General features: G+C 45.1%; 1 protein-coding gene across 3 annotated transcripts in view; it reads right to left on the reverse strand.

Moving 5' to 3' along the window:
* The window catches only part of EVA1A (eva-1 homolog A, regulator of programmed cell death), a 206,293-nt gene extending 190,936 nt beyond the window's left edge, over positions 1 to 15,357 (reverse strand). The window contains exon 1 of one of the 3 annotated variants that reach the window (XM_042032912.1): positions 15,283 to 15,357. Coding sequence is in view for 2 of the 3 variants with exons in the window: in XM_042032910.1 (XP_041888844.1) it covers positions 14,960 to 15,059 (100 nt within the window). In the remaining variant the exon portion in view is untranslated. Of the gene's footprint in view, positions 1 to 14,959; positions 15,174 to 15,282 lie in introns of those variants that run through there. The other 2 variants (XM_042032910.1, XM_042032911.1) reach the window with 2 other exon arrangements.
* Positions 15,358 to 18,506: the final 3,149 nt, after the last annotated feature.

An 18,506-nucleotide genomic window follows, 5' to 3' on the forward strand; every position in this document is an offset into this window, starting at 1 on the left:
TCTAAATGAAGTGATTGCCCCTTGATAGCCACTCCCCCAGAGCAGAAAAGGGTGTTGACCACACTCTTGCTCCTCCACCACCAGGCCAAAGAGGAAAAGGCCTAATCTCTCTCCCCATCCATCAGCGCTGCCGTAATGCCGATGACATACAGCTGGGATGGAGGCACTCTGATGTTCTTCAGAAAACTATACTAGGAAATGGGCCAGAAAGGCCCTGAAACAAGGGACTAGGCATCTGGCCAGCCTCCCTCCCCATCCAGCATTCTCTAGCTTGGGCTGCTTTGGCCAGCAGACACAGAAATGCAGCTCTGCACTAAACCACCAATACCGACAAGGCTGAGGAGGGCATTATAAGGCAATTCCACATCCAACATGCACGGATGCAAGGGTAATACCTTCTCACTCAGGGTACTAACAGCATCCTGCAGCCCTCTCTAACCCTACAGAAGAAAAGTAGTTTTCAACCCACAGAAAAGTTTTGCAAAAAGGGACAAGTCTGAGTTTAAAAATAATTCTGAAATCTTATAATCACAGAATGGTTTGGGTCGGAAGGGACCTTCAAAGACCAACTAGTCAAACCCCTCAAACATTTTTCACTAGATCAGCTTGCCTAAAGCCCTCTCCACCATAACCTTGAACAGGGATGGGGCATCCACAGCTCCTCTGGGTAAGCTGTTTCAATGTCTCACTACACCGATCATAAAAAAATTCTCTCTTATGCCTAGTCTGAATATTTCAGTTTAAGAACATTACTTCTTGTCCTATCACTACAGGCCTTGGCAAAAAGTCTCTCTAAGTCCCGTTCAAGTACTGAAAGGCTGTGACAAGGTCTCCTCTGGGGATCAAGGTGGGTCAGGCTGATCTGATCCTTAATAAAACAAAAATGAAGTTTAGATCAAGATAATTCTGACACTGCACTGGGGAACAGAAGAGGGTAAACCACAGCTGCAGTGGTGAAAAAAAGTAGAAGTGTTTAATTCTCTACAAACTCCACAAGAGAGATGTGGGGACACTAGAAAAGGTAACACCACCCATCATCAGGCCAAGCTGACAAAGAAAATGCTCCCACCAGCCACATCTTCCTGGTATAGGCAGGCAGCCACCATCAGTCTTAGAGGCTGACAACACTTGCTGCAGCTTTGTCTTATCAAAAGCATTGCAAGCACACTTCACAGATGTGGAGATTCAACCCTCTGAATGTTACTTTTGAGCCTAGTCCAATGTTTGGGACTGCAGCAGTGCAAATAAAGGCACCCTTTCTAGGAGAAGCTTCATCGAACTAGTCACAGACAGGATCACTCACTCGAAAGCAGAGGACAGACAGGGCTATCTATCTGACCGTCTGTCTACTTTGGGAGACCTTTCTGTATCAGAAAGTCTTCAGAGAGGCAGCGCTGTTAATGGAGGAGTACACACATCCTTCAACTTCTCAGCCCCCGAACTACTCAGAAGTCACCACAATTCAGGTAACTGGAATCTGGGCTCCAAGAAAACCAGCAAGGACTCAAGCTACAGTGAAAAACTTACGGAGACAATCAGGAATCATATAATGACAAGGGACTGGCATGAAAACAGAGGCAGAGTCCCAGAGACCTCAGGCTCTCACAGGGAGCTTCAGAGCTCTGGAGGCAGGGACACAGGAGTTTTGTGACAGTCTCTTTAATCACAGGCTCCTCTCACACTTGACCAAGGCTTGGAGCTACAGCCTCAGACTGCAGGACACCCAAGGATTGTGGCTCCCATTGACTTGATGATATTTCATCTCACTGCATGTGATTTCTTTCCCACATGCCTCATTCCCCTCTATACACATAAAGAATGGAAACCTTGGCAAAAGGACTGAGAGAAATTCAGGGTGGGCATTAGTTACTATTTTCGACAGCACTAAAACAATATATGAAAAGGGATTTTTGTTTTGGTTTTGGTTTTTGCTGTGATTTGTTTTCCCTGAGTTGCAGCTTAGAGGGGGGAAAACAGAAGACAATGTCCCATCTGATGCCTGCCTGATGGAGTGACAGAGGCTGGCTCTGCCACAGCACTGCAGAATTTGTGCTTTTGGGGAGTATTGTTTTTATTTCAGAAGGGGAAAAAAAAAAAGAGGAAATGAGCAATCCCAGAAGGAAAGGGTCTGAATGCTTCCTCAGGCTGCACCATGAAGAAAAGAGATTGCTGTTGTCAAAGGGTGTTTCATTGTTCTGGTCTTTCTGAGAAACCTTAAAATATATCCAGAAATGTAACAAGAACAGAAAACAGATCTGTTTCTTTGGCTGCCCATTTGCAGTCTGGCTGGTGAAGCACAGACCATAGCTTAGCAGGGTTAGTTACCCTGCTTAACCCTTGTTCTTGACAATCACATTTAATAAAAATTTTTTAAAAATAACTTAGTATCCATCAGGAGTGGGCATGTAGAGAAGCCAACTTTCCCTCATGTGAATAGCCCCACTGATTTTTAGTGAATTACTCACCAAGTCAGGACTCCTCACCATTTCAGCATCAGCCTCCAGGCTATTTAATAGCAACTAGTTACTACAATAACTGGCCAGGCTCATTTTTCTGTTGGTGCCACTTTCAAATATCGCACCCACAGTCTTCTCTCCCTGCTAGATTACTTCAAGCACAAAATTCCATCCAGGAGTCAAGCTCCTGGCAATACCTCCAAGATCAGAGAAGTAGGACATATGAGAGATGCAAGGGCACTAGGATTTCCTTTAGGATCAAAAAATGGAAGTCAGGAAGCAGTGGGATTCACCCCTCTTAGCATCCTAATCAAGGCTCCATCTCATGGGAGCAGCTGGAATCAGCCAAGGCTGTACCTCTAATCCCCCAGAGCTAAGGAGTCTCAGCAAGAGGAAAAATTGTTGATAATACAAATAGATAGATAGATAGATAGATAGATAGATAGAGATAGACAGACAGATAGAGTGGATCCAACCACAGCACCCCCATAGCTCAGCACTGCTCCTGAGCCACAACATCTGCCCAGAAGCCTTTTGCAGGCATAGCCATGCTGCTCTCCTGCTGGCACTGGTTTCCACAAACCCAGCTCAGGGCTCTCAGTCCCACCTTCTTGATAAGGAAGCTTGGACAGTCTGTGGGTGCAAACAACCACTCAGGAGCCAAAACTGGCATGAAGAAGGACAGACAGAAAGAACACAGGTCATAGGTGAAAAGGTTTGTCTTTCTTTGTCCCAAAAATAGAGTTTCCTGTATTCAGATGTTGTGGAGGTTGGTGTGAATATATCCAGATTTTCTGATCTGTAGATGACAGCAATGCTGAGAGGCAGAAAAGGATCATCAGAAAAGGCAGAACAGGTCAAAGCAGTGACAATTGGCCCTTAATCTTCAGTACCCTGTAATAGGCAACTTAATTGGTCTTGTACTCCAATGAGTTAAATCAAGATAAACATTTTAAAAACACTTTATCATACCTATTGTGATACCACACTGACCAACCAGCCTATTTTTCACCCCTCAGCAGGCTTTGCTTGAGCAAAATCACCCCCAGCTCCACCACACAGATGTAGGAGCGATGGGAAAACGCAGAGGAGGCTGAGTGAACAAAAGGCACTTCAGGCCTGCTGGGGTCAGAGTGTGTATCTGTACGGGAGGTTGGACTCATCACTAATCCAGCTCTGTTTCTAATGAGATTGGTTCCCATTATAGCAAAAGGAGATCCATGGCTTAATTTGCCAAGAGGACCATTGTCATGCAGCTTAGGGAAGCAAAATAATCTTATCAGTTTGAACTTGAACCTTGCCCTCCAATTATGTGAACAATGTTTATGAAAAGAGATAAAGAGATTTTCATTTATCCAGCAGGAAAAATGGATTGTCTAACAGCAAGCATTCCGTTTCCTGCAGCTGCTGGTGACCTTTACAATCCAGCCACTTGGCTGTACCACTGCCAAATGCACTAACTACTATCTGTGCACATTAACTCTGGACCAAACCCAGGGCAAATGGCACTAAACGTATTTATAGTGCAAGTTATTGGTACAGCAGAGTCTCTGCTCCTGTAGAAAAGCCAAAGTGAAAGCCTGGGGCCATCAGCTAAAGACAAGCAAACCCAAAGGGCTGAGAGAATCGGAAAAAATTTTCACTCCTTCCTGAGTGTCTCTGTGTCCCTCTCCAATCCATCAGCTCCCCTTGGCTGCTACAGAGGCCATCCTCTTCTGGGAGTTCTGCATCCCCCACATTGCAGTTAAAACAAAGAACATTATGGCAAATAACAGCCAGGCTTCATCTATTCTTTTTTCTATACAATTCATTCCATCAGAGTTGTTTAGCCGAACAAAACCCCAGCGCTATCCTTTATTGTGAGGCCAGCAATAAACTAACATGTGAGCACAGCATGGGTCACAGATGTGCACACTCCAGCATCAACTGTGGAGCCACTTCCTTGCCCAACTCACTTTTATAAAGCTTTAACCTCTTTGAGCTGGAGTTCAGATGAGCCCATAAACCAGGAAGCAAAGAGTGTTAACACAACAGAAGTGGCCCCTGTACAAAGGATACATGAAGAGACAGACATGCTTTGGAAACAGTCAGAACAACAACCTTGGTTTCCAGGGGGTTCCCACACAATAAAAATCCAGAGAGAAATAAACTGAAAAAATCGCAGAGGCTCTATTTTTAGGAATATCACTTGCACTGCAGGATCTTTACTTGTGCCTTTGAACAGACCCATATCCTTTTCTTCTTCTTCTTCTTCTTCTATGAGGGGACAGAAGCAAGCAAGCAAAAGAAAGAAATTTGGAGGGGGGAATGTCTTCAAAATTAATTTTTAAAAAACTTTTAGAATGTGTTTCAAGGACTGACCCCAAATTTGTAACCCAATTTTAAGTACTCTTATCTCATCCCAAATAAAATAACCCTCAAAGCATGACTGCTCTAGGGAAAGGAAAAAAAAAAAAGGAACCACAACAAAAACTATGCAAAACCAGACCCTTCTCACAACTGCACTTTATGGCTCAGATCATATCTGCCAGCTGAAGGTTTCCTACGATAGCAACCTCTAGCTCATATTACACATAAAATACAGGTGTAATGTTGCCCTTTCCTCAGCGTACTGTGTCTGGCTGTGATGGAGTTAACTTGTTTTTTTGTAGCAGCTTGTATAGTGCTGTGCTTTGGATCCACAACCAAAACAGTATTGATAATATATTAATGTTTTAGCTATTGCTGAACAACCTTTGCTCCGCATCAGCACTTTGTCTGTCCCTCACTCTGCCCTCCCAGCAAATAGGCTGTAGGGAGCACAAGATTTTGGAGGGATACAACCAGGCAAGTGACCCCAGCTAAGCAAAGAGATATCCCATGCCATGGAGTGTCATGTTCAGCAATAAAACAGAGTGGAGTGGGGTAAGTCAGCTTGGGAACTGGTTGGGCATGAGTCTGCCTGTGGGAGGCAGTGAGTGATTGCCTTTCCATCAATTATTTTGCTTTCTTTTTTATTTCTTCCACTTCTCTTTCATTATTTTTATCTCATCCCATGAGATTTCTTGCTTTTACTCTTCCCTCCCTCTTCCCCTATCCTACCTGGGGGTAAGAAGGGGAGGCAAGAAGGCAGCTGGGTAGTGCTTGGCTGCCTACAGGTGTTAACCCACAACACTCAGTTATGTGCACTTGACTTTGCAACTGAAATGTTCATTTTAACCTGTGCAGTCCATTTGCATATAGATATTATAATATTGGAGACGGAACTGTGTACTGAGTACCCCACATTTCTTCCTGCTTATCACAGCTTAAGAGACTAGGTAAGGGGCTGCTCCTGGAGAAGAAGGTAGATACTGAACAATCCGAAATATTGGTCAGTATCAGCTCTGGATGCCAATCTCTCTGCCTCGGATCCTCATCTGTGCAGTGCAGGTAACATTCCAGGCTTCTTCCAGAAGGGTAAGTACATCCCTGTAAGTACATCCCTCACAACAAGCAGAATAGGGTTTAAATAACATTATAGGATTTAAATACCATTAAACATACAGGAAATAAGGCCCCAGGGCCATAAAGAACTGGAAGGATAAAGAAAATCATTTTAAGGCCACTGTTCTGTGCTCTGGACAAGACAAGAGCCCCCCAGAGTATGTTCTCATTAAAGTGTAGCGTAAAAACCCAAAGGACTGGACTCAAGTAGTTAAAACTACCTTAATTTTAATATTTCTTAACTTCCAAATGTTTGATTTTAAAGTACAATACTGTTATTTGAATGTTTCACACAAAAGCTAAACTTTTTCAAAATCAAAGTGCAGAATTGTGTCCCACAGCCTCCTATGGGCACTGCCAAGACCACAGCAGCACTGCAGGTACAGGCACCACACAGACCACAGCAGGAAGAGATTTCCCAAAGACTGAGGCCCAAAACAATAATCTGTAATCCACCCATAGGAGTTCAATTTACCACCTATCACTTTAATTGTACTAAATGTCTGCACTCTTGGCCCAACACAACTTTTACGAAAAACATTTGAGCCAAAAGCCTTTGCAAAATACAGTAAACATGGGAAATTAATGTCAGGAATTGCACCTGCTGTAGAGCACCCTTGATATCAACACCAGCCCACAGTGTGATATAAAAATCACAGAGTAAACATTAGCAGAAAATCCCCACGCTGCTGTTTGTTTTCATATTTACTAGTGGGAGTAAAAGCCCACTTTAAACCCTTGAGGCTGATACAACACATTGATAATATCATAGCAGCAAAACCACAGGCATCTGATAACAGATGAAAATAAAATAACACAAGCACACAGGGGGTCTCAGAGTAGGTGGTCTTAATGGCCCCTTCTTGACAAGCAGCACCATCAGGTACCCAGTCTGTCAAAGATTTAGTGTATCTCACCTGAAGTCAACTCCCTCATACCCTGAGGATTCTGATTATTTTATGGGCTGCTGGGGGAGTGAAAAATGTCTCTCCTGGCAAACAGTGAGTTGATATCAGGTTAAAAATCGAAGCACAAATGTACATAGTGAAGTTCTTTGATTGTAAATGGCTGATGAATCTCCTCTGGGTCTCTAGGCCTTCTTCTCTAAATCTCTAAACGTAACATTAAAAAAAGGAAACATTTTTTTAAAATCTTTCTTCCTCATTGTTAAGGATGTGGGATACTTTGCCAGCAGCTGGATGTCAGCTCTCCTGCCCACCAAAACTAAAGTGCTTGGACAACATCTACTGCAAACTCTTCAGGAGCATCTACATTCATCTGTTCATTCAAACACACTTCTGACACCTGAGCCCTCGGAGGGTTTGCACAAACTGCAGGTCACACACACACTGCTCCACCTTCATGCAAGGATCCAGACGGATCCAAGGGGGGTTATTAAATAGCAAGCCTTAGCACCCAAAGGAGCCCCATCAACACTGACACCACAGCATCCACCAACATAGCTCAAGAGCGCAGAGTATATCTGAAAAGACTCGGCCAAGATTTATTTTCCTGTGCAACCCAGAACTACCAAGTCATCATCATCTCTTTGACATGAGAAGACACACAGTGGGCTCCAGGCAGCCAGGCACTGCATATGCTGAAAGAGCAGACATTCATAGTTTTAATTACTACAGATAAGTTCATGCCCTCAGTGAGCTGAGCCAGGCACATTTGGATTAGCCCAAACCCAGGCTGAGAGAGTCACAACTCACCATCCTTCCTCAGCCAAAAGGAGCAGCTAAGTAAATTAATTAATGAATAATAATAATAATAATAATAATAACAACCCAAGCAGCTCTCTAAAATGTGTTCCCAATTATTACTTCTACATTAAATTAATCTGGAAGAAGATGAGCCAGGATTAACTTCTGTGCTTCTGTTCATTCTGCACAGCTCTTGGCAAGTCAGCAAAGTTGCCTCACAGCTGAGCAGATTTTGGCCCATGGCTGTCTTTTGGAAAGCACACAAAAATCCCAGACAACAGCAGTGCTGGATCAGTGAGGCATAGCACTGGCAAGGACACAGGGAGCCTTGTAGCATGGTACCAAACCAACCTGTCCAAAAATCCTCTGAACCACTTTAAGGAGCACATTGGGTCTGTGCCTGCAGGCAGTCACACACCTTTCAAGGGACAGAATCTGTGAAGATCTTGGATATGTGTATAAAGGAATTACAAGAGCACAAAAGCCCAAAACAAAACAGGGGTAGTTTCTTCAAATAGTCCTCCCCGCCCAGGGATTTGGATTGCTATTTTGGAACAGAAAGAAGTTCAATCTATACCTGCACAAACATGCCAAGCATAAGCAGCCAGTCCCAAATAAGACATGTAAACAGCCCTGGTGTTGGCCAACTAAATCACTGCACACCCACCTAAACACAGCATAGGCCAATCTTCAGCTCTGAACACCAAGCACTTTGGGAGATCAGGCCGTGTTTAAATTAGCATCAACAAAAGGATCAGCACGAATGCCAAGTGTAAATACACAGTTTTTCTCCTCCTGCAGAGACTAAGCTTATTCTCCCCACTCCACCCCCCCCACCCAGATTAAATTGTGAGTTCAGCTTCTAAGTATCTCAGTTGAAAAAAAGGGTATGTCAAAATTCTCACTTTTTTTTTTTAATTGACCAAACTATTTCTGACATATAAAATCTGCTTTCACAGCACCTTAAGTCAGGGAAAATTTTTACCTGAGGACATAAACAGTTGCTTTCTTCAATTCTGCAGCATTTGTATCCCTATTAACACAGAGACATAGGAAGAATGCTGCAAGGACAATTTCCTCAAATTGTCTATGCATCTAGTGGGATACTGGGATACTTTGAAGGATTAAAATTACCACTGTATATTTTTTTCCCTTTTTTTGTTAATACTACTAATTAAATAAAGTGTTCCAAGTACTAACAAAAGTTTTCATCAGTTTCTGGGCCCCTGCAGTTAGTAGATACTATGTAAATATTGCCAGTCATCCCATAGATGTGGGGATCCCTGAGGTCCCTTGGCTCTTGCTGACAGCTGTGATGGCTAAACCAGTGGATTTTCATATGACAGGAGCCAGATGCACACATATGGCTCTTGAGCTTGAAGTCATTGCCTACATGAGGTTTCACACAGACCCCTCATGAGACATCCCGGCACCCACAGCAGCCACATCCATCCCTCCCTCCCAGACTGTGTCTCCTTTCCCTGGTACCACAAACACCAACAAGCAGCTGGTTTTTTGTAGCAGTAACAGCAGCGCCCCTGGTCACAGCCCAGGACCACAAACACATGGAATTGGAAACACGTGTTTGTCTTCCTGAAGCTCAGTTTGGTCCCCTTGGCTGTCAGTAAAAGTAAATGCTGAATATTTTTTGAGTCGGCAGGCGCAGACTCCTCCCTTACAGCATTTTCATCACAACTGTTGGGAAATCCACAGTGTTTTCTGGAGTGTGCCCCCAGACAGGGGTGGACAGAAACCTGTGTCTTTGCTTAACATGGTATTTAGTCTTGGTAACATGGTCCTGCTGATGCCATAAAGCCACAGCCCCAATGATAAACCAAAAACCTCTCACAGGCACCAAAACAGCCCCAGCTTCTGTGCTGATTCTTTTCCTGCTTTCCCAAAAGCAGCAGATCTGGCACTTGATACCCACGCAAACCCCTACTGATTTCCTTCTCCAACACCTCCCAGCTCTTTGTGGTCTTTAGACTCTTTTCCACTGGCAAACAGACATATGTGACACAAACCCCAGTTGCAGCTTCCCCCGTGAGAACACCTCAGCCGTGGCTCCCAGACCCAACCACCCCCTTCAACTCCCGCCCCGTGCAGCCACATCTCCAGAACGTTACCAGAAGGGGCCAACAGTGGTTTTAAACCAGCTTTGATGAGGTTTTCAATTTTGTCAGCTCTGAGAAGGAGAATTTCTCTACCCCAGCCCAGGCAGCTTGCCCTCAGTAAGCCAAACTGCAGCCCAGACAGATGTGACAGATGGGGTGGCACAGAAGGCCTCCAGCTGAGGAGGAAAAGATCACCTGGGGCAAGGACCTCTGTAAGCAGCAACCTGAGGTCCATCCTACCTCATCACTCAGAGCCCTTTCCCAAGACAAGGTATGGAGGTGGCCTGGATTTGGCCCAGTCTTTAAACAAAGTCTAAAGCATGTCTGCTTGCCCCTGGGGTCAAAAACTCAACTCTCATTACTGAGTTACAGTTTCTTTTCCAGTGTGATGGTGTACCTGCCTTTCTCTTGAAAATGCCCTCTTTTACAGCCTGAAACCTTCAACACATGGAAATCATAGATCCCTCTTGACACCATGGACCCATTCAGGGCTATTAGGCATTCAGAAGCTGTTAGCATGTAGATTTTGGTGATAATTTGGTGAATGGAGTTGTCAAACAAATTGCCTTTATTATGGACTGATTAAATGCAATCAGGGAGAAGTGCCTTTCCCCTCCCCAACTCCAGCCTTCATCAGCTCAAACAAACACACTGAGCCAATTAGCAGGGAGGTGGCAAAAGCAGCTTTCACTTGAAACCTGATATTCTTGGGGAAAAGAAAAAACAGCCAACCACCACCACTACCAACAACAACAACAAAAAAAAATCTCTGCGCTTTCAAAACCAAGATGGGCCTCCAGGGAGAGGTTCCAAAACCTACCCAGGGCTCACCTGCAGGGTGTGGATGGGAGTTATCAGTATTTATCTGGCTCGATGCCAGATCAGCTCCCTTAAGCAAAGCGCTGCTCACATCCAGCTTGTGCCAAAATCTAATGCAAAGAGCATAAACATTAAAGCAGGCCCAAGGAGAGCAGCACTACTGGGGCTGCTTTTTCCTTCAGCTGAGTTCTCCTGCGTCAGAAAAGGCATGAGCTCCCAGCCAAGCTATTTCCATGCCTAGAAACCTACATTTTTGGCTGAGGTCCTTGCAGTGGATTCTCTGATGTCTGTAAATGCTTGAGTTCACAACCCTTTCTGCAGTAGTGGAGGGACCTGTCTCCATCAGCATTAAACTCGTGGCAACCACACAGATCTGATGCCACTACCCTTCTGCCCAACATGCCTGAAATCAGCTAATGAATGGGAAAGTCCTTGAGGAGAATTGGAGCACGGCATGATAACGACATAAGCTTAATTCCTTGCAGGTATGCAACTGGAAGTTAAATGGTCACCTTGGCAGCAGTGGGCAGAGCAGAATTCAACATGTATTTGCATGATTTAGCTTCAGAGACAGGAGCATCGAGGCTGAGCACAGAGAGCACACAGAATATGAGCAACAGCTGTTGACTAAGATTTCAACACCTGTATTTAAAGTTAGCACCAAAGCCTACTTTTGGCACCATTTTCATTAACCTTGTCCCTCTAAGGAGCAAGGCCTGCGCACTGCACATGGATCACTGCCTCCCAGAGCCTATGCAGAGGAGCCATGGCATAGATTCCCCTGGCAGGGCAAGGACATTGCTCTGTCTTGGACTCTCACTAAAAATAGAAGGGGCCTAAAACAAAGGTGAAGTTTTATCTAACAGCAAGGATTTTGGAGAATTCATTGCTGCTACTGAGATTAGGACTAGAGGTTTACAGTTATGTACAGAGATTCAAAAGATCAGACTCTTACCCCACACCTCATCACAGTCTTCAAGTATCACCTTGAACATAAGGGGTAAGTGACACATCAAGACAGCAGGTTCTAAGCCTTCAAACAGTCCTGAGCACAAGAACAGATCACAGAATGAGATTAGACCAAGAGTCCATTCTGCAAGCAGCCACAGAGAGAAAGTCAGGGTCTTCTTAAGAAGTGGCTGCAAAGTGCCTGATAACTCCACTCTCTCCCTCAGGACCTGCTTCCTACCCCCACACCCTGCTGCAAACATCAATGGTTAAAGAACTATTAAAGAAAACAACTTCAAAACTCTTCACATAGTTCAAATACTTCACTTAAAAGGAATTTGAATTCTTACATCTCAGATTGCACCAGTCCCCAGCAGGATACGCACTGCTCATGTTCACATTGTGGCATTTGAGCTGTTCAAACAGGAGGGATGGAGCCCCAGTGTGAGACCATGTGCTCAGGGGTTAGAAATTCCCACCAGCCCTGCTTGTGGTCCCTTGTGACAGACTCAGTCCACCACATCTCTGGGCACCTTCTCAGGGTGTGCCTTGCCATGACCTACATAAAAATGAAATCTTCCTGCAGCCGAGAGACACATATCTTGAAGAGCCAGACAGTGGGACAGTACTGGGATGTGGTTGGGTATGAAGTTCTTGGTAAGTCTTTCATCCAGCCCTACTGCAGAGCTGCCACATGAGAGTCAGTCAGTGCTGCTGGCTTATGATCTGGTTAAAGCTCAAGACTGGCTGTCCCTGAGCTTTCCTTCCAGGGCTGGATCCACACACTCTGGCCCACCACCATAAGGCCGTGACTTATTACAAACAGCAGCACCTCGCTGGTAATGCTGAGTTGAACCAAGTGGAGAAGCCAGAGAGGTTTTGCTGCTAAACAAAGTCTACAGGACTGAGTTTTAAACCCCCATTCTTCCCCAGAGAGCATCAGCTGCTCTCTCTGGACAGTACTGCTGTTCATTTGCAAGCTGGAAGAGCCTCTACATCCCAAAGACCTATGTCATCTCCCTGCAGCACCAACTGCTGCAGAAACCTCTGTGGGATTACAGCCAGCCTTGCATTCCTCAGCAGTAATACCCAATACCAATCCACTCATCTTCCTGGGGTGCAGAAAATTTATGTTTTGGATGCACCACCTCTAGGTGGGATGGCATACAGTAAAGCTATTAGGCTTCCCCAAAGATGTTCACCTGCTCAATTCCAGGCATGCCAGAGAAGAACTTAGAAAACTGTGAAGTATAGAAAAGTGTATAAGAAGCCAGAAATAATTATAGTCAAATAATGTTAGAAGGCTGCCTTCCATTCCTTATGCCAGCTGACAATTCACTTATAGGGGTAACAGGGACAAACGAGATGCTCCATCAGGTAGGAAGAGTTACCTGGGCCACTGCTCCTTCAGAGAGGCACATGGTACACACCCTGATGGCACTGGAGGGAGGCAAACGGGGTCTCTGCAAAATGTGCTGGGAAAGCATAAGGTGTGATTTGGGAAATGCTGTACTTTTTCCTGCCCCCTTTCCTCTTGTGGCTACTCAGCTCCTGAACTTACAAAACTGTATTTGAGCTGCTACATACTGGGTCCAGCCCTTTCCTGCAGCAAATCATGTTTCCTGTCCTGCAAGGTACAGTCAGTTCAACAAGACTGGGGACATTCGCCAAGCCTGCTATCAGAAAACTCAGGTTGGACTTGGCAGAAGGTTTCAGCAGTTATGGAAACTCATGGGAGTTTGTGCTGTTGGGATTACAGACCCTGCTTCAGAGTACAACCTTGCTACACACATAGACACAGAGATTTAAGCCACCCCTCTTCTCCCAAAGCATGACAGTACAGTTGGATGTTGCAGAAAAGATTATTTTGTTATCAGCAACCTTCTTATCCATTTTTTAAAAGAACAGCATCTGCTCCCCCTGCCAGCACCACTGAAGCCTATCGAATTTCCTTGCACTGCTCCAGCTATGTTGTACAAACACAATGTAAAGCACCTTTTCCCTGGGACACCTGTACACATTTTAACGCTTGGCAATTTGGCCTGGCTGGGAAAACTTTATCTACATTTTAGAAGGACAATTCCTTTCCCCATTGCAGCTTTTGCTCCTGTTGTGCCCACTCCATACACCCCTTCTGCATCAATGTTCTTGCAAGCAGGAGCACAGAGAAAGCTCGGTGCCAAGAAAAGGATAAAAGCACACTAGAAACAGGGAAATGCCTCAGCCCTTTCCATTCAGAGGCAGATCTGCCTTGAATGGGAGCCCCCAGGACTGATCTGCCCCCAAATGAGACTGAGTCACAGGCAAGCCAGCCCCCTTCAATTCACATTAAGGTTTCAAGCTACTGTATATATTCTTCCCCCACCTCCACCACAAGCTCCTCCTTTCTAACAAATTTCTCACAGCATACGGACACATGCACTCCCAGGCAGTGAGCAGCAGTGCTGGGATGTGTTGAAACCCAAGTCCAGTGAGGTTCTACCCTTGCAATGACACTTTTTCATCAGCAAACTATAACTGGCAGCTCTTATCCACTAAAAGAGTTTTGCAAAACACTCCTAAAGAGTATGCCAGACTAGTTCTTCACACTAAGGCCCAAAATTAGAACCAATATCTTAAAAGAAAAGTGGCTCTCACTGGCATTCCCGAGCAAACTAATCAACCCTACTGAAGTTGCAAAATGAGATCTGTTATGTTTTCATAGATCCACATGTTCACTCACAAAGAACAGAGGCAGAAACGTAATTTTAAAGCTACTGATGCAGCTATAGAGTTATAAAACTTATATGGGACTCCAGACCTTCAAAGTGCTGGGTATTTACCTGCAGTATATGGCTCAAAACAAAAGCTATTAACATTTCTAGATTCAGAAAATATTGAGAAATGAGACACTTTTTCTTACAGCTTAAGAAAACACAGGCTCAGGATATAATTCATTCTGTGCATGCAACATCTCTATCTCAGCTCAGGGGGCTTTTGCAACAATCAGGAGCTGTATGTTAAGAGGAGGGAATCTGGTCCACTACAAAATCATTTAATCTTGCTATGTTAGCCTTAATTTATGTCCTAAGCCTTCCCAGTCTCCTAATCCACCTCTTTTCACTCCTATGAGAAACACAGCACAAAACCTGCTAAAAACTTTCACAAGTTAATACCGTTCCTGCTACAAACTTACACAAGTTAACACTATTCTTTTTCTTGTTCCCAAAGTTAGTCAGACTAACTCTTTTGAAATAGTTTTGCTAATTATTGAGAAAGGCTTTTTAAGAAACTCAAAATCCTCTTACGAAAGACACTTTTCATCTTCAGCTTATTTTTAAAAGATTAAAATTACTCCCCACATAACTATCCCAGATCTGCTCACATCCACTTTCCCTGAGCTGCTCCTGAGTACTGGAATCAGAGCTCCCATGTACGAGCAGCACACGAAAGGATCAGCGCTTCTCCCTACCTGAGAAGTCTGCAGAAGTCTTGGCAAAGTTGCTGAAAGCTGTCAAGCACATGAGTCTTAGGAGGAAAGTGGAGGTGGGAAACACATCTGGGCAGCACATCCTTAGGTGTCCTCACAGCTTGTTTTCTTCCAGAGGAAAGGAAAGCGGTTTCTGCCCCAGCCCAGCACTCCTCATTGCGCGGAGAGCAGCGTTAGTCCCATTGCTTGGAAGGCTCACAGCCAGCGGCGGGGAAGGAAAAGCACTCGGCACACACACACACACACACACACACACATATCCCTGGGAGTGAATGAATCCCGGCTGACGAATGAGACAGACCTACCTGAGCCTTGGCGGAGTTCCCAGGGTCCTAAAAGCCACCTCTTTGCCCAAATTTGCTGCAGACTGTTCGTGTGTAGCTGTCCAGCTGTGGCACTGCGAGCTGCTGGGGGGCAGTCGGGGAAAGGGGTGCCCGGGGGGCTGGGTTGGAGTAGCCCGGCTATTGTTGGATTAGATATCCAGGGATCTTGTCTCTCTGGTGCAGACAGACAGAAGGATGAGCAGAGTTTTCAAAGGAGGGAGCCCAAAACAAAGCACCTGAATTCACACGGAGTTCTGGTATGATGGGTATTTGTAGCTGCTGCTGAAAACAGAGTGAGCAGCGGTGTCCTGCCAGACTGGACAATTCTGTGTCCCCTGTTGAGAACGATCTTACAGTGGAGGAGACTTTGCAGAGGCCCAGGCATCAAACCCTCCTGGATCTCATTGCAGGACTGGGACTGGTATCAGCCCATATCCAAAATCCTCCTTTCTTTTGACAGCAGAAAGCCATGCCAGGCTCCCTCTACCCCACCAGACCCCTCTATCATCCATCAAACTCAGCAGATCCAAACCTGTGGTTTTCATAGGATCGCGGAACGGTTTGGTTTGGAAGGGACTTTATAGATCATCTAACTCCAACCTCCCTGCCATGGGCAGGGACACCTTCCACTAGACCAGGTTGCTCCAAGCCCCATCCAGCCTGGTCTGGAGACCCAGGAGTCCTGGCTACTCCCATAGCAACTACTTTAACCTCCAATTAGCGTGGCCCTAGATAATCACTGAGCACTGCTTACCCTGCAGTTAAAGGAAGGCTCCAGCTCACCTGGAAGCCCATCCAGTATTTGATCCTGCCTGATTTTCATCCTTATCCTGGCAGCACCTAGTGAGTCATACTAACTTGAGAGAGCTCAGCACTGGGGACACAGATGGGTGAACTCTGTTGTCACTGGGCACGGGAAGGAGGTCTGGGGCTTTGGTCACCAGCCTTAGCTGCAGCTCAGGCATATGTTTGCATGTAAATTAGGGACATATCCCACATACCCAGGCTAGAGCAGAAGCCGAGTGTTGGTGCAGAGAGAGGAGGATGTATTTCACAGGCAAAGCCAACACCAGACATTTAGCAGCGTGTGTATCCATATATCCAAACCTCCGGAGCAGCACTGTGTGGGGCTGCCAAGGGGAGATGGGGCCAGGCTCACACACAGCTGCTGAACAAAGCTGCAGCTCCTATCCAGCAAAAATAACCTCAGTGGAAACATCCAAGGAAAACCACAAGTGGTTTTTACTCCTCTGTCCTGTTCATCCTCATGGAATTAAGTGAAACTCTCCAAAAACATTGATCTTAGAGCTAAAAACAAGTGTTAGAAACTTCAGTCCAAAGGGCTCTGGGGTTTTTTCTGAGTTGAGTGAACTTGTAAAGTGTTTCTTATTCTGAAATTTCTAGCAAAGTTTCAGCTGTTCTCAGATGAATATCAGACTGGCTACCTAATTATATGTGAATGACACTTTCAAGAATGCTGCCATGAGCAATTTTTTCCACCAGAAGTCTGTCCTGGGATGGTTTGTGTGCTAGAAGCAGATGCCAAGGGGAGCTGTAAGTCCTGTGGACCTGTTTGCCTTCTGCCCATACAGCTACTTGCTAAGTTCCAATCAGCCACACAGAGGATGAGAGCAGCGTGGTAAATCTGGAGTTTGAGCTCAAGTCCTGTCAATGACCATGGGAACAAGAATCTGTCCTGGCCTGATCAGCACCTAAGCACCTCCTTCCCACAACAGCTCTTCATACACTGACGGTCTCCAGTGAAGCTGCAGATGAGTCTCCTCAAGGAGAGTGGTGACTCTGGGTTGACCTGACAGCACAGACACAGCCTGAGGTCCAACAGGCTCTGTACAATCCAGCCCCAGTCCCTTCTCTCTGCAGACAATTCTGCCACCTTACTTTTTTGCAGAGGGCTACTTAAGCAAGATCAAAAAACCAGGAGCTTCTACAGACTGCCTTGCTCTTTATTTCACTTGATACTTTAATCCCACCTGCCAGAACTATCTGACCCATATTTTTCCAGGCTTGACCTAAGTTTTAAAGAGAAGATACCAGGAGATTTGACTCCTGGCATCTATGTATAATTCTTGTCTCACCTAGTTCTGCTGCCCTTGCCAAGAGGAAGATTCACCTCTGTTGCCTTACAGGCATGAGATAACCATACCCATTACCAGATTATCAGTCAAAGCTCCTTATCAGCAGGACAAAGAAACAATAGGACCCCTGGAAATTTATCAGCCTCTGGAAAAGGAAAGAACTATTTGCTGAAAAGAGCCCACCCTGTTAGCAGGTGTTGATTTTACTGATTAAAGGGTAATTAGGTTTGGCTGACTCAGTATACGGGGAAGAAAAAAAACTTCTGGTGACAAAGGGTTTAAGGCTAAACATGGGCAGTGTGCTCGAGCTTTTAGGTTACTGTGAATAATGTCAAACCAAAGGGGAGGAAGTTTACATCAGTGTCCTGTCCTCTGAGGGCACTGATTTTAAGCAAGCCTGTATACATGCCTTCCAAAAGGAAAGAAGAAAGCAACTCTTGCCAAAAAAAAAAAAAGAAAGAAAAATTTGCGTTTGAGAAACAGACAATTCAGTTAAAGCCCATCTCCATAATGCCCTTATTCCCTGGGGCATGTGGGAACATCGGCTGTGTGTTTGGAAGGCAAAGAGGCCACCTGTCCCAACGCAGCACAGACAAAGGATGGTCTGTCATGGACAGTCTCATGGGGTAAACATGAATCAAGGTGACATCAAAATGGAGCTTTACTTTTAGGAGTAACAGCCCTTGAAATCCATCCATGCCTTCAAATATGTCTCTGGGGATAGGTAATAACACATATAATGACACGCATTCTCTTGGATCCCTTGTCCCTGAAGCCACCCAGAAGTGGGAACTGGCCAGTACTGATATAGTCCAGCATTACATCCTAGCTTTGAGCAATGATATTTGCTCTCTTTCCCTCCACAGATTACCTGTGGAGAAGTCTCACTGAGCCTAAGATGCTTAACAGCTGTAGCTCAGTCCTCCTTTTTGACTACGATACTTAAGTGCATTTTTCTCTCCTCCATGCTCCTCTCATGCAGATCTTCTCCTCCTGCTGCACATAAAACTGTAATATCTGAAACGTGCATGGAAACTCCCAAAGTGCAGTTAAGTACAACTGCAACTGGGGAAACTGAGGCAGTGAGAAGGGAAGCATTTGTCATTCAAT

This window comes from Corvus kubaryi, unplaced genomic scaffold (genome assembly GCF_017639235.1).
Source record: "Corvus kubaryi isolate FWS band 111438036 unplaced genomic scaffold, C.kubaryi_AGA036_p1.0 37354, whole genome shotgun sequence".
Taxonomy (NCBI): domain Eukaryota; kingdom Metazoa; phylum Chordata; class Aves; order Passeriformes; family Corvidae; genus Corvus; species Corvus kubaryi.